The sequence below is a fragment of the Equus caballus genome, chromosome 11 (assembly GCF_041296265.1).
Source record: "Equus caballus isolate H_3958 breed thoroughbred chromosome 11, TB-T2T, whole genome shotgun sequence".
Taxonomy (NCBI): domain Eukaryota; kingdom Metazoa; phylum Chordata; class Mammalia; order Perissodactyla; family Equidae; genus Equus; species Equus caballus.
In genome coordinates this window covers 6,602,552-6,615,898 of record NC_091694.1, presented here as the reverse complement: position 1 = coordinate 6,615,898, position 13,347 = coordinate 6,602,552, and the positions used below count along the sequence as shown (strand labels likewise).

Genomic DNA, 13,347 nt, shown 5'->3' with positions numbered 1-13,347 from the left:
TGGATCCATTTTGAGGATAGACTGAAGGAATAGATGTGCACAAATTATTTGGTTTAGGGGGACCAAGGGAGGATGCACTGTGTGAACGAAGGAGCCTCCCCCACTCCCAGAAACGACTACACAATGCTTCTCCCCATTGAGTACATTTCATGAAGCGGTTCAGGAAAAGCCCACACAGCCCCCAAAGCAAATACTGACACTAAGTGGCTCTAAGAATGCAAAGCTGGGGTTGGCCCCGTGGCTCAGTGGTTAAGTTTGCACACTCTGCTTTGGCGGCCTGGGGTTTGCCAGATCCTGGGCATGGACCCACACTCCGCTCATCAGGCCACGCTGTGGTGGCATCCCACATAGACGAACTATAGTGACTTACAAGTAGGATATACAACTATGTGTTGGGGCTTTGGGGAGAAAAAAAAAGGAAGAAGATTGGCAACAGCTGTTAGTTCAGGGCCAATCTTCCTCACCAAAAAGTATAACTTAAAAAAAAAAAAGAATGCAAAGCTGTGCTTAGTACACTTCCCAGGAAATCTGTAATAATCTCGAGCTCATCTTTCGGAGTTTATCACGACTTGTGCCTACAGTAAGCGACCTGGGCACAGCTGCGTGTTAACTCCCAGGCTAATGTTATAGGAACCTCAAATGAGGGGCATTATCAATCCACTGACAGGGGTCCAGGAATCTCTTCCACATATACCTTTGAAGATTTAATGCTTTTGGCTTTTATTATGATAAACAACTTGGTCCAGGCCTTTGTACAAAAATTTGGATCTCAGTATCAATTCAAAAGTATTTACTGAGCTACCATATGGAGAAGCAAGGCACAAGTTATAATGGAATATAAAAGCAGAAGATGTAAATTCTCCAAGGAATCTAAAATCTTTTTTTTTTTAAGGAGGGGGGAGATTGAACTCATAGTTAAAAAGATACAATACAGTACAAGTTTCAAACAAAAACTAGAAAAATATACTTTACAAATCAGACTGGTTTCCACCTTGTAAATCATTCAATGAGACATTTACTGAGCCATTAAGGTGCCTGGTTCTTCTTGAAATAAAAAGAAGTTTCCTTGAAGACCTTCCAGTTTCTTCACTACAGAAACTTGCGTATACATATCTTCTCATTACCAAACTGCAGGGTGACCCAACTTTCCCTCCCCCGGTTAAGGCTTCCTAAATGTGATCTTTCCGAGAGTTTCATATTAACTACGTGGGAATTTTATTATACCACAATTTAACTACAGGATCTAAGCTTCCAGCCCCTAGCACAGTCTCTGTCACATAATAAGAACTCTGTACAAGTTTAGTGACCAAGGCATGAATCCAACAGATAGTTTTAAGGTGAAGCTCCTGAATCATTTGTTTCGTTTTATAGAAGGCAAATCATCTTTTTGGAACAGATTTGGTTCACAAGGTAGCATTTGGTCCACATTTAATTCCTAGTGGTAGTCACCTCTGAAAGGAGTATGGTGAGAAGCTCATACATTGCTCTATAGTTTTCCACACTGAGTCTTTTATAAATGAGAATTATATTCATAAATTACTGGCATTGAAACAAAAATACTAGAAGCTTTCCTAATTTATAGGGTAAAAAGGAATGAACTAGACTATCTCAAAGGCCCTTTTGAGCTCTACAACATTAAACTCTGTGTAAGATGAGGTGTGGTTAAGATCTCCGCTCTAGTACTTGAGGGAAGAGAAATGAGAGGTACACATCAGAGCAGTGAGGAGGAGGAAAGACAACGACTACTACTCCAGGCGGGCCAAGTCATCTACAAGGCTTATTTATCATTTTGTGATAAACCAAGTAGACAGCGGGAATCTACCACTGCCTCATGTCTCAGTCGCATTCTAGTTTGAGCACTGAAAACCCCAGTTCCCCCTGACATACAAGGTATGAAAAACGACAGCTTTTGAGGTAGGAGCAGGGCCAATGAAAGAAGTGGTGGGTGAGGGTGGGAGGACAGTGGTCTGAAGGGCTTCCAGAGTCCCATCATTTCACATATCATTATCAAGGGGGAGGGGGTGAGTTTCTAGGGGAAAAAAAAGAAAGAAAGAAGTTCACTGCTCTCGGCAGCTTGGAGTAGGAAAGAACTTTCTTTTCTCTGAAATGGGAACACTAAGTAAGGGCAAGGACAGTGATCTGGAGATACAAAGATTATTAAGATACAGCCCCAGAGGACAATCAAACACATCAATACAAAACCATATGACAAATGCCTTTTCTAAAACTCAAAAAAAAATGCTGAATTACAAAACACCTGGCCCCAAAGGTTTCATAGAAAGAGAATTACGGACCTGGATAACTGTTGTTTTATTATTTGAAGATCACTGACAGCTATCAATCTAAACACATACTATTATTATATAATAGTATATAAATTATTGTTTTAAATGAAATAATCGTTTCATTAAAGATTACCAGCAACTATTATTAATCTAAAACATATACTATTATTGACTATTATACTATCATTATATACTATTATTAACATGCAAAATCAACATGCTTTGTTAATTCCCTGGGAAGATAGAAAACAGAATGACATTCACCCCAGTGATCTTAATTTTAAAAACAAGCAGGCGAGACCAGGTGAGCCCAACTTACGGATGTGGTTTCATTTCTATGTAATTCTTGGGAATGAAGCCATCTTTCCCATTGAGTTCTGCCTTGTACCAGTTCTGATCACATTCTTCATTCAAAACCTGAAAAGAAATAAGACAAGGAAAATAACCAATCATTTCCTTTCATTCTTAAGAGGGTAGCCACTAAGACAATTATGTTGCTGTTAAGGTTTTCTTTTTAATAAAAGATGTTATCTGAAGTATTACCAGTTACATGGATGCAAGACTTGTAACTTCAAACAACCAGCATTATGTCAACTGTGATGGTTAAAATTAAAAAGAAAAAGAAATTTTCTCTGGAAATGAGAGTTCAAGCCTCCAAACATCTAACATTAAACCCTCAGCAGGAAAGCAGAAGGAAGAGTGACAGGGAAAAGTAATAGGTTAGTTTGGGAGAGGAGATTCCGGAAAACAGCAAACAGTGACACTGGAAAATGAAAGGAGCCCAACGAAGATGAAATAAGCCTGCAATCTGGGAGAGAGAAGTTTAACAGCAGAAGCGAGCAGCAACAGAGAGAGTTTTAAGCCTTCTCTGGAGATCTTCAAGCCAACCTCCAGAATCACAGGGATGCAATCCTAGGATTCCCTAATTTCTTCTTTAGGTTCTCCATCCCAAGTACAGGGCACCCACCAAACAGGTCCATCACGCTGCTGCTTGCGTGCACATCCACGTGCCCTCACGTGGGAAAAGTAATTTTATGAAAAAGCATGGCAAGTCCTACTCACTTCACTCACCCTCAGGGCCACAAGGTGTTTGAATTAGAAAACGCTGGAAGCACACCCAATTTAGAGGGAAGAGCTGGCAATCATACAACTGAACCACTGCAGTCCAACAGACTGCAATGAAAGAGAGTGAGAACAGACCTAGAAACGTGGCATGACTCCCCGAGGTTACAAGCTAATGAATCACACAGGCACCTTCAGACCCTAACCAGTGTCCTCTCTAGTGCTGCTCCTTGCGAGTTACATGGATAGGGCAGGCCATGATTCTGTAATCTGTAGAGACTTATACGGAGCAAAATAGATCTAGATACAGTATAAAAGCCACCCTTTCAGTCTAGATTTCTAAAAAAAGACAAAAGGCAGAAGGCATCTAAAAAAAAAAAAGGTAGGGGCCGGCCTGGTGGCGCAGCAGTTAAATGTGCATGTTCCGCTTCGGCAGCCTGGGGTTCGCTGGTTCGGATCCCAGGTGTGCACATGGCACCGCATGGCAAGCCATGCTGTGGTAGGCATCCCACATACAAAGTAGAGGAAGATGGGCACAGATGTTAGCTCTGGGCCAGTCTTCCTCAGAAAAAGAGGAGGATTGGCAACAGTTAGCTCAGGGCTAATCTTCCTCAAAAAAAAAAAAAAGTAACTTAAAAGGGAAAATAGAAACGTGAGCCCAATTCTCAAATGGTGAACATGGAAAATGCTGATGGACTAGTAGAGGGATAGCTAATCTACACTATTCAACAAAGTTCCAAAACGAAGTTGGTAAAATTCTTTATTCAAGATGCTGAACAATGGTGTACTCATTGCCAACTGAGAACCTGGATTGCTTTACTCTGCATGATGTGTATGTACTGACATTTCAAAGTGAGATACAACTTTAGAAAGGGTAGATAAGACCCACAGAAAACTAACAAAGAGCCAAGCCATTAATGACGCCTCTCAGTGGATTCACTTCTGAACAGAGGCTACGCCCTGAGGAGTTCTACAATGCTGGTGTCTATCTACAACGCTGGACAACCTCAGGTCCCAGATGTCAGTCACTGAGTGTAAGTGTGCAAGATAAGACGGCAAATCCTGCAAGAGCTAAAAAATGTGAACAGAACTCTGAAAAACCAGCTATTGGTAAATTCTGTCGCCTCAGTGATGGAAATATTTCCATCAGTCTTTCCCTTTAAAAAAACATTGTATTTTACTAAACACTGCAGTGATACAAACTAATATATGTAAAATACATTCATAATTTTAAAATCTGCATTTCAAAAACACTGAGCGGTAGCCAGCAAAATTATTCTGTTGTGAGACAGTTATAAAGCGTACACTGACGACGAAGGTTTGGGAGGGAGAGTGCTCTTAAGGCGCTCCCTGCCACGATGACACTGGCACCCTGGGCCGTGCGGCTTATCTACCATCACAGGAGATGCTGTAACCTCCAGAGGGAGCCTGTCATGGCACGGCCGGGCACAGAAGTCTCAACAGCATGAGAACAAAGGAGCTATTTTAAAAGTTCCTTAAGGCCAGGATTCTGTTATCTACCAAAAAGAAGGGCTTGAGGAATGTGGCCTAGTAATTATCTTATAAAGCATCAGCCTCTAATAATAATAATAAAAAATCCGTAGGCTTATGAACAAGAGTTTTTCAAAATGTCTTTAAAATTCCTGAAATGGCAAGTTGTACCTACTCTAAAGATTTCTTGAAAGACAAAGGAGAGTCAGGCCGACCAGGAAGTGATTGTGGCCTGTTTGTGCATCAAAACAGAATAAGGTAATCGCTTGGAAAAGACCACTTTTAATTTGTGACCAATACCTTGCAGAAAAGGGTGACCGTGTTACATGCCAGGAGTTTATATAGCAGCATATTCTTCTCATCACCTTTACTAACATAGATGCCCCCGCCAAATGTACCCCCTAATAAAAGAAACTGCAGGGCAACTCCCAGATTTGGCACCAACTTAGAACCATGGTTTTCTACAGAACAAAATTATTAGTTGGTGTTTAGTATGCTTTTTTCCCCCAAGAAGGCAGAGAAATACGGAATTGATGTACTTAGTTTATTTTTAACGTAATGATTGAATACATGAATGATTAAAATTTTGGTTCTTTGGAACATTCTAGTATCCACAATATCACTTTACCAGAAAGCCAAAGTGTTACTGTGCATGCCTCTAAACCTCTTTACTCTAGAACTTAAGAAAAGATTAGCTCTGCTGGAGGCAAAGCACAGGAGAAAGAGGGTACCTGCTGACCCTGGGCCACCCTGAGAGTCAGGGACCAGCTCCTTCCACCCACCTGCTCCACTGGGTACACCAGCTTTCACATGCAAGCCCTGAAACTAGGATGGCATAATTTAAAAGATATTTAAAGATTAAGTTTTATTCAAATATTTAAAACAGCAAAAGGTACAAATTAACATAAGTGAGTCTAAAGTGGAACAGAGAAAGGAACCAGAACCATATGCGAATGAGTTTGCACCTACAAAGACTGTGTTTAATTTGCTAGGGTTTTAGATAAAAGCTCACATCCTTCACAAGTAATTTTAAAAGCCTGATCAGAGTTCTGAGAATGAGGAAGCTGCCCCTATCAACCATTTCCCCACAACCGAAGGCAACTTATCATTCGCTCACTCATTACCTCTTAACAAAAAGATGGTTGAGTTCAACAACCAAATTTTCACTCAGTTTTGAAAATTCTAAGGAATGCTGTAGCTATTACCCTACAGCCCCATGTTCTAGTCCAACCCCCATATTCCCTGAAGTTATGACTTTTTAGCCATATGAAACTTTGGGGTTTAACGGAAGCATACTGATGAAGAGATGAGATTACGAAAGGAGGAAGAGACAAGTTTCAGTGAAGTTTTTTGCTTTTTTGCAAAAAGACTGAAAATTATGTTAGAGCCCAAATCAGGAAGAAACCTGAAAGATGAGGAATGATGTGAGTTTATACAGGAGAACTGAAACCATTCCAGCCTGGGGCCAGCCCCATGGCTGAGTGGTTAAGTTTGTGCACTCTGCTTCTGCAGCCCAGGGTTTTGCCAGTTTGGATCCTGGCTGCGGACATGGCACTGGTCAGGCCATGCTGAGGCGGCGTCCCACATGCCACAACTGGAAGGACGTACAACTAAAAAAAATATATATACACAACTATGTACTGGGGGGCCTTGGGGAGAAGAAGAAAGAAAAAAGAAGACTGGTAACAGATGTTAGCTCAGGTGCCAATCTTTAAAAAAAGAAAACAAAAACCAACCTATTCTAGTCAATGGAATGGGACAGACCGGGGCTTTCAAGGTGTTGCTGTTACATTTCTTGACCTGCATGCTGGCTACCTGGGTGTGTTCAGTTTGTAAAAATTCACTAACTGTGTACTTACGTGATCTTTTCTATATGTATATCATACTTTAAAAGTTAGAAATATTTCAGTCAAGAGAACATAGTAATGTTACGGTCCAAATGGCATGTAAGAGAAACACATCAGAGCCTCATAATCTCTAGGGTACAAACTTTTCACACTCCTAAAGTACACAGCAAAGCAGAAAATAACACAGTGAAACTTCAGAAACCCCCATTTTGATAGCTACTCCATGAAAAAATAAATTCCCACAAATAAAACCTTCACCTTGGACAACTCAGAGCATTCCACGTCGTCTACTTTTCTATGTTTTCTTCCCCACCCTGAGGAAGACTGGCCCTGAGCTAACATCCGTGCCCATCTTTCTGTTTTTTAGTATGTGGGCCACCAGCACAGCATGGCTGCTAACACAGTGGTGTAGGTCTGTGCCTGGGAACCAAATCTAGGCCGCCAAAGTGTGCTGAACTTTAACCACTAGGCCAGCAGAGCTGGGCCATATTAAGTGGTTTTGACAACACTATTCACTGCTGTCCCTGCCCCTCACTCCCAATCTAAGACTATTCTAAAGGCAATGCAAATTTCCATTTATACCAATACCAATTCAAAGCTTTCCAAACAGTTAACAAAAGAAAAAGAAAAAAAGCCAGAGGTCAAAGATTTCAGTCTCAGATCCCTCAGGATGCACCTGATCTGGTGGCAAGAGCACAGGATTCAAGAGGCTGAACCTTGGGTTCAAATTCCAATTTTACCACTAATGAACTACATAACCTTAGGCAAGAGACCATTCTCTAAATTTTGGTTTCCCCACCTATAAAGTGGTGATAATACCTACCACCCAGGGATACTGAAGGGATTAAAGGAGAACATGTAGTGAGCAGTACAGCAGCCAGGACAGAGCTACATTCCAACTGCCCTAGTGGACACGTTTACTTCACAGCAGTTACTCCGCCTTACATATTACCAGTATTGGATGTAACGAAACATGGCAATCCTGGGGGCCTTCACTAAATCATGCATCTTTGACAGCTCACATATTAACAGAGGATGGGGACTCTTGTTTTATTCTGGAGACACACAAATACAAGGCGTCTGGGATTATTTCAAAAAAGATTTTAAGGGCAGAGTTCAAGGATTACAATAGCTAATTCTCTTCTCTGTCTCTTTCATACCAATACTTGGAGACAAGAACTCCACTTAATTTTCTACACAAATTATAGGAAAAGGTGCCTTTTAGGAAAATAGTAAATATTTTATTTATAGATTGCTGTGTTTTGAAATATGGGGACATGTTCTTCCCTGAATATACTCAGTCATCTGTAAGTAAACAACAACAAAAAAGGAATCAATTTTTTTTAAAAGAAATAGGCTGTACAGTTATGGAACAGCAGTCCCACAAAAACTTTTGAGATATATTCTAATTTTAACAGCTTGCAGGGGGCTCAGCATTTCTTCAGGGAAAAATTATTCAAAGTTTTATCAATCTGTGAAGCAGTCTGTATAAGAACATTCGTGCATGAAAGATAGGAACAATTACATATTTAAGTTCTTACACACCCCCAAATACCACTTACAGCTGGTCCCTGCATTACAGAAATTCAACAAAAGCCAGTGAGTTTTCCCCAACTCTTCAAAGATCAATCAACTAATCCCACAGGAGCAATACTGAAATACTGCCATGACTTGAACACAAATTTCAAGAATTCTGGTGACCCTATCACACGATTTTAAGCTCTCAGAAAAGGGAGCAAACACTCACACATAGACAGAGGCTTTTAAAACACTAACCCCTAAGAAAAATTCTACAGGGCCCTGGCTGGGTAACAGTACTGGGAGAGCAATTTAAAATCAGTTCTCTTCAGCTGCCTGTTACATACTTTATCAGAGACAACTAGAATGCTCTTCAACTTCTCAGACTCCCTTAGCGTGGATTACTGACTTGGCCTGAAAACTACACTGATTCATTACTAACACTTTAAATAAGTGCTTTCCAATCACCACCTCCATCTGTTAGTTTTTGCTTGACATGAAAAATATCTTGGCTAAGCTGCTTGCTCTCCTGTGTGCCAAATCATGAAAAACACCCACACTGTAGATAAGCTATTCTGAATTTTAATGATGAGATGACCAACTTAAAGGGTTTAATAATTAAGGTTCCCGGTCACACAGAAATCTTGAATTGCTTATTCCAGCACACAGAGAGCAACAGTTCTCAAGGTCACGTCACGAGGCCAGTCTCCATGCTGAAGGACTACAATTCTGTAAAGACACGCCAAGCACCATTTGACCCAGTCAAGACACCTGACAGGTAGTTTGGGCCTAAAAGACCAGAAAGTTGAAAAGAAATAAAATGCGATGCATTTATGAAGTTCTGAAACTCTGCGCATTTTGGCAGATCTATAAAATTGTGTGTAAATATCAAACTATGCTGTTTTGAAAACCTATTCATTTAAAAAAGCATTTATGTAATGATATCAAATCAAGGGGGTATTTTATCTTATGGCGATAACCTCTCTCAGCAAAAGTAGAATATCTATGCCATGAAACGTTATTTTTAGTTCCCTTTGAAATGGATATATCCAGAAAATTCATTTCTTTGGGGATCCAGGAGTCCTAAATCTTTGATTTTTTACATTATTTTCTTTTAAGAAAGGATTCTATTTACCAATCTAAAGAAATCCAAAGGGCATCTGTTGGTCAAATCTACCTTCTGACCACTAGTGACACAACAGTGAGAGGTGCTGTTTGCCCTTTAAACAATTTTAAAAAGGAAAAAACCCCCAAAAAAGTGTGGGGGGGGGGGAAACAAAGTAGAAAGGAGGGAGGGAAAAAACCCCAAACTCCCAAATATTCCACTGGTAAAAATCACTCCTCACTTTTATCCTGCCACTTGAACGCGAACCTGTTGTGTGCCAGGAACAGTACCTCCTCTCCTGTCGCCCAGGATGGATTTCTCCACCCTCTCTAAGCAGCTGCTATCACTCACTACTTCTCTAAATGAACCCTTCAGTTCAGTCAAGACAGTCAACTCACCAAGCTCTAAGCACACTGTACTTCTCTCACGTTTTCCCTCTGGTTGGATTGTCCTCTTCCTTATCTATCTGAATCTTTCAAGATTCAGTTCAGAGCTTACAACCACCTTGGTCACTTTTCTCTCTGTTTCATTTTTATAGTATTTAATGGAGGATCATGGGCAATAATGACATAAAATCCCTTAGGGCATCCTGTCTACCACCACTTTGTACTGTGTACTGGTATGCTTTGGTCCCCTCCTAAACTAAACTGCAAGCACCCTAAAGGGGGCTCCACGCCTATTTCTCATCTGTATTCTCCATACTTCTTAACATGGTATCTAGCATATTTTCAGGAACTGACTTGTATATGAGGCCTTGGTTCTAAGAAATGTATACAGTTGGGTATAGAGACAATGGAATAAGCACCACACATCATACATTATCATCAAATTCCTTGGTGATAAATGATAACCTCTTAAACAGACCCTAGAAAGAAGACTGATTATCATGAGTTTGTTCCCCTAAGGAAGGAGAGGCAAAATAAAGTAAGAGAATTAGGTAATCAGTCTTCCTGTAACTCAAGTACCACTGCCAAAAGACTTCTACGTGGAATACTTCAAAAGAGAGTACGTCAAATCTTTGCCACAAGACTACCTGCTTCTACTTCCTCCAAGAAAGAAACACATAAGGGTGGGGACATGAGGTGGATGTGTAGGGAAGGGAAAATTCAGTAAGAGATGGATAAGAGGAGGCAATTCCTTGGATGGATTAGGGAGAGAGGAGGTGTGGTTGTTTCTATACATGAGTCCATTCTAATGCCTCTCAGCATGGGGGCACTTCCTGGAATGTTAAGATGGCCAATTCAGTCTGCATGTTTGACTTGTGATTTACTTTTGCAGGGTGTTAATTTTACGGCTACAACTCTTCCAACAAAATTTTTACAAAAGACAGTATGAAAGACCGTTGACTTTTTTTTCTTCCATTGAATGGCAGCTAGGTTAATGTAGAGAGAAAAATGATTAGACACGTGATTATATTAAGCGCTCAGGACCATTCACGCATTTTTAATTTTTTTATTTTACTTATTTATTTATTAAGGAAGGTTAGCCCTGAGCTAACATCTGCAGCCAATCCTCCTCTTTTTGCTGCGGAAGACTGGCCCTGAGCTAACATCCGTGTCCATCTTCCTCTACTTTATACGTGGGACAACTACCACAGCATGGCGTGCCAAGCAGTGCGTAGGTCCGCACCAGAGATCCGAACTGGCGAACCCCGGGCTGCTGAAGTGGAACGTGAGAACTTAACTGCTGCACCACCGGGCTGGCCCCTATTCGTACATTTTTTTAAATGGAACACTTCCTTTATAATGTTCATACGTGTAGGAAGATGAACAATTAAGAAGACTAACCAAATTACAGGATATTTCTCTTTCTCTCTGGTATTCGAAAAACAAACTGGATACTCTTATCAACCTCTCCAGGTTCAGCTGTCATTAAGAAAAGCTGTTCATGACATTTTAACAAAACAGGAAGGTAGTTCACACTTATGTGCTTTTACTCCACCCAGATAAATCTGGAGGCAGTGAAACCTACATGCACAGGCAATACCCCAAAATAAACCCTTTCTACCAAAGGGGTACCAAGAGTTTCCATTCAAAATAACTGTCTTTTGTGTTTTGTGACTCATGGAAGGCATATTACTTTGTGTAGCTGATTGTTGGACAGAAGAGTGAAAGGCTCTCAGAATGTCAGAATTTCAACTGCAGGGGGTTGGGGGGGTTGGTGGGGGTGTAGAGCGATAGAGACAGAGAGATAGGGAGTTTCACGAGAAAATTCTGTACATTTGAAAAATTCAGCAATTATATGACGGCCTGTACAGTCATCCCTCGGTATCCGGTATCCGCGGATTCTGCAGGGCTGACTAATAATACACAAGTACAACGCAACAAGAGCGCCAAGCCCTGGGCTAGGTGAGCTGAGGATACAATGGATTCCCCTCCCAAGGAGCTCAGAGACTAGTAAACTGCTAGTTGCAACATAGTGTGATAGACGCCAGGAGAGGGGGGAATTATGGGTACTAAGGGCAGGTATCAATTCGACTGAAAATATCTGAGTTCCAAACACTGAAGAGAAAGACCCAAGTCCAGTTTACGACTTCCCAGATGAAGTATGAACTAGATTATATTCTTTGCTTGCATCTTTAGTTCTGTTCAGCGTGTGGAGAACTGTGAATGGAAGGAACATGGAAGACTTCCCAACTTTCTATCAAGCAAAGGGAGGAATGAATTGTTCTCTTGGCCACACTAGGCTACCATTAACTAAATGACTGGTTAAGCTTCCTTAAACTGAAGAGCAAAACCTTTACTAATGGTGTCAGAAGTTCCTAAGTGAAAATAACCAAAATAACCTCAAACTACAGTTAATTCTTTACTTTAACAATATATATTTAGTGGGGCTGGTCCCATGGCCAAGTGGTTAAGTTCGCACGCTCTGCTTCGGCGGCCCAGGGTTTCGCCGGTTCGGATCCCAGGTGCGGACATGGCGCCGCTCATCAAGCTGTGCTGAGGTGGCATCCCACATGCCACAACTAGAAGGACCCACAACTAAAAATATACAACTATGTACCAGGCGACTTTGGGAGAAAAAGGAAAAATTTAAAAATCTTAAAAAATCTGTGTATATATGTTTAGCTACTGTCCTTGTCATCTTGTTTACTAACAGAAGACTTTCATTCTTAGGTCAAATTCTACAAACTTCTCCTCAAAAAAATGAAACAAAATAAAAAACAAACAAAGCCTCCCTCCCAAGCCAGCGGAGCACCAGCTACACGTTTTCTGATGACAGGCAAACTTGCTCACGTTCATGGGTTGTACCCTCTAAGATCTACTCACTCCCTGTTGCTTCAACATAGTAAGGCAAAACAGGAGCTCCCAACAAGTCCCCCCGCCCTCCAAATTAATGACAACAGAGTTGACTAAATTTCACTTACGGCCTTATTGCTTCAAGATGCGCACTAAAAGGCCTACTGATTTACAGTCATTCTGTGACCCAAGGGCCACCTCAGAGAATGTCACTGAAGGGGGGGCGGGGCGGCACAGTAGAGGGAAGGAGATAGAGTCAAGATATTTTTGGGAGGTGGAATCAAAAGGGCTTGGTGATTAGATGTGGCTAGTGGTCTCCCTCTTGGCCATCAGTTTTTTACGTAAAGCGTTTTAGAAAAACGGCTTTTTTTTTTACAGCTGCTGGGCAATTTTCTCTCTTTTAAAGCCACCTTGAATAAAGAGCATCATTTTAAAAGACAGATGGTATACCCCTGTGCTGGTATTGTCTATCTGCCTCTCCAGATCTAGTTGATACCCTGCTGTCTTTTTGTGCCCTGGATCTGTATGGGCCACATCAACAGGCGCACCTACAGGCTTTCTTGCTCTCCGGTCCCCAGCGGTCTCCACTGTGGAGCAGGCCTGCAGAAGAAGGCTCCCTATCTGGGGGTTTCCGTGGACAGTCCTGGACCCTCAGCTGAAGGTCTCAGCCCTCTTGACCTAGTCCTTTCCTCCTCCAGCTTCTGGTAACTCCTCCCCCCATCCTTTGCCCCACTGTCTTCTTCAGGCCTCAAGATGGTAACCCGGTTACTAGCTCTGGGCACTGCACCATCCCTGGTGGT

The 13,347-nt window shown here is 41.4% G+C and overlaps 1 protein-coding gene across 3 annotated transcripts in view; it reads right to left on the bottom strand.

Moving 5' to 3' along the window:
- GRB2 (growth factor receptor bound protein 2) overlaps positions 1–13,347 on the bottom strand; it is a 62,137-nt gene that overhangs the window by 9,702 nt on the left and 39,088 nt on the right. For all 3 annotated transcript variants that reach the window (XM_001495766.7, XM_070225645.1, NM_001283084.1), the window contains 1 exon segment: positions 2,605–2,702. In XM_001495766.7, coding sequence (XP_001495816.1) covers positions 2,605–2,702 — 98 coding nt within the window.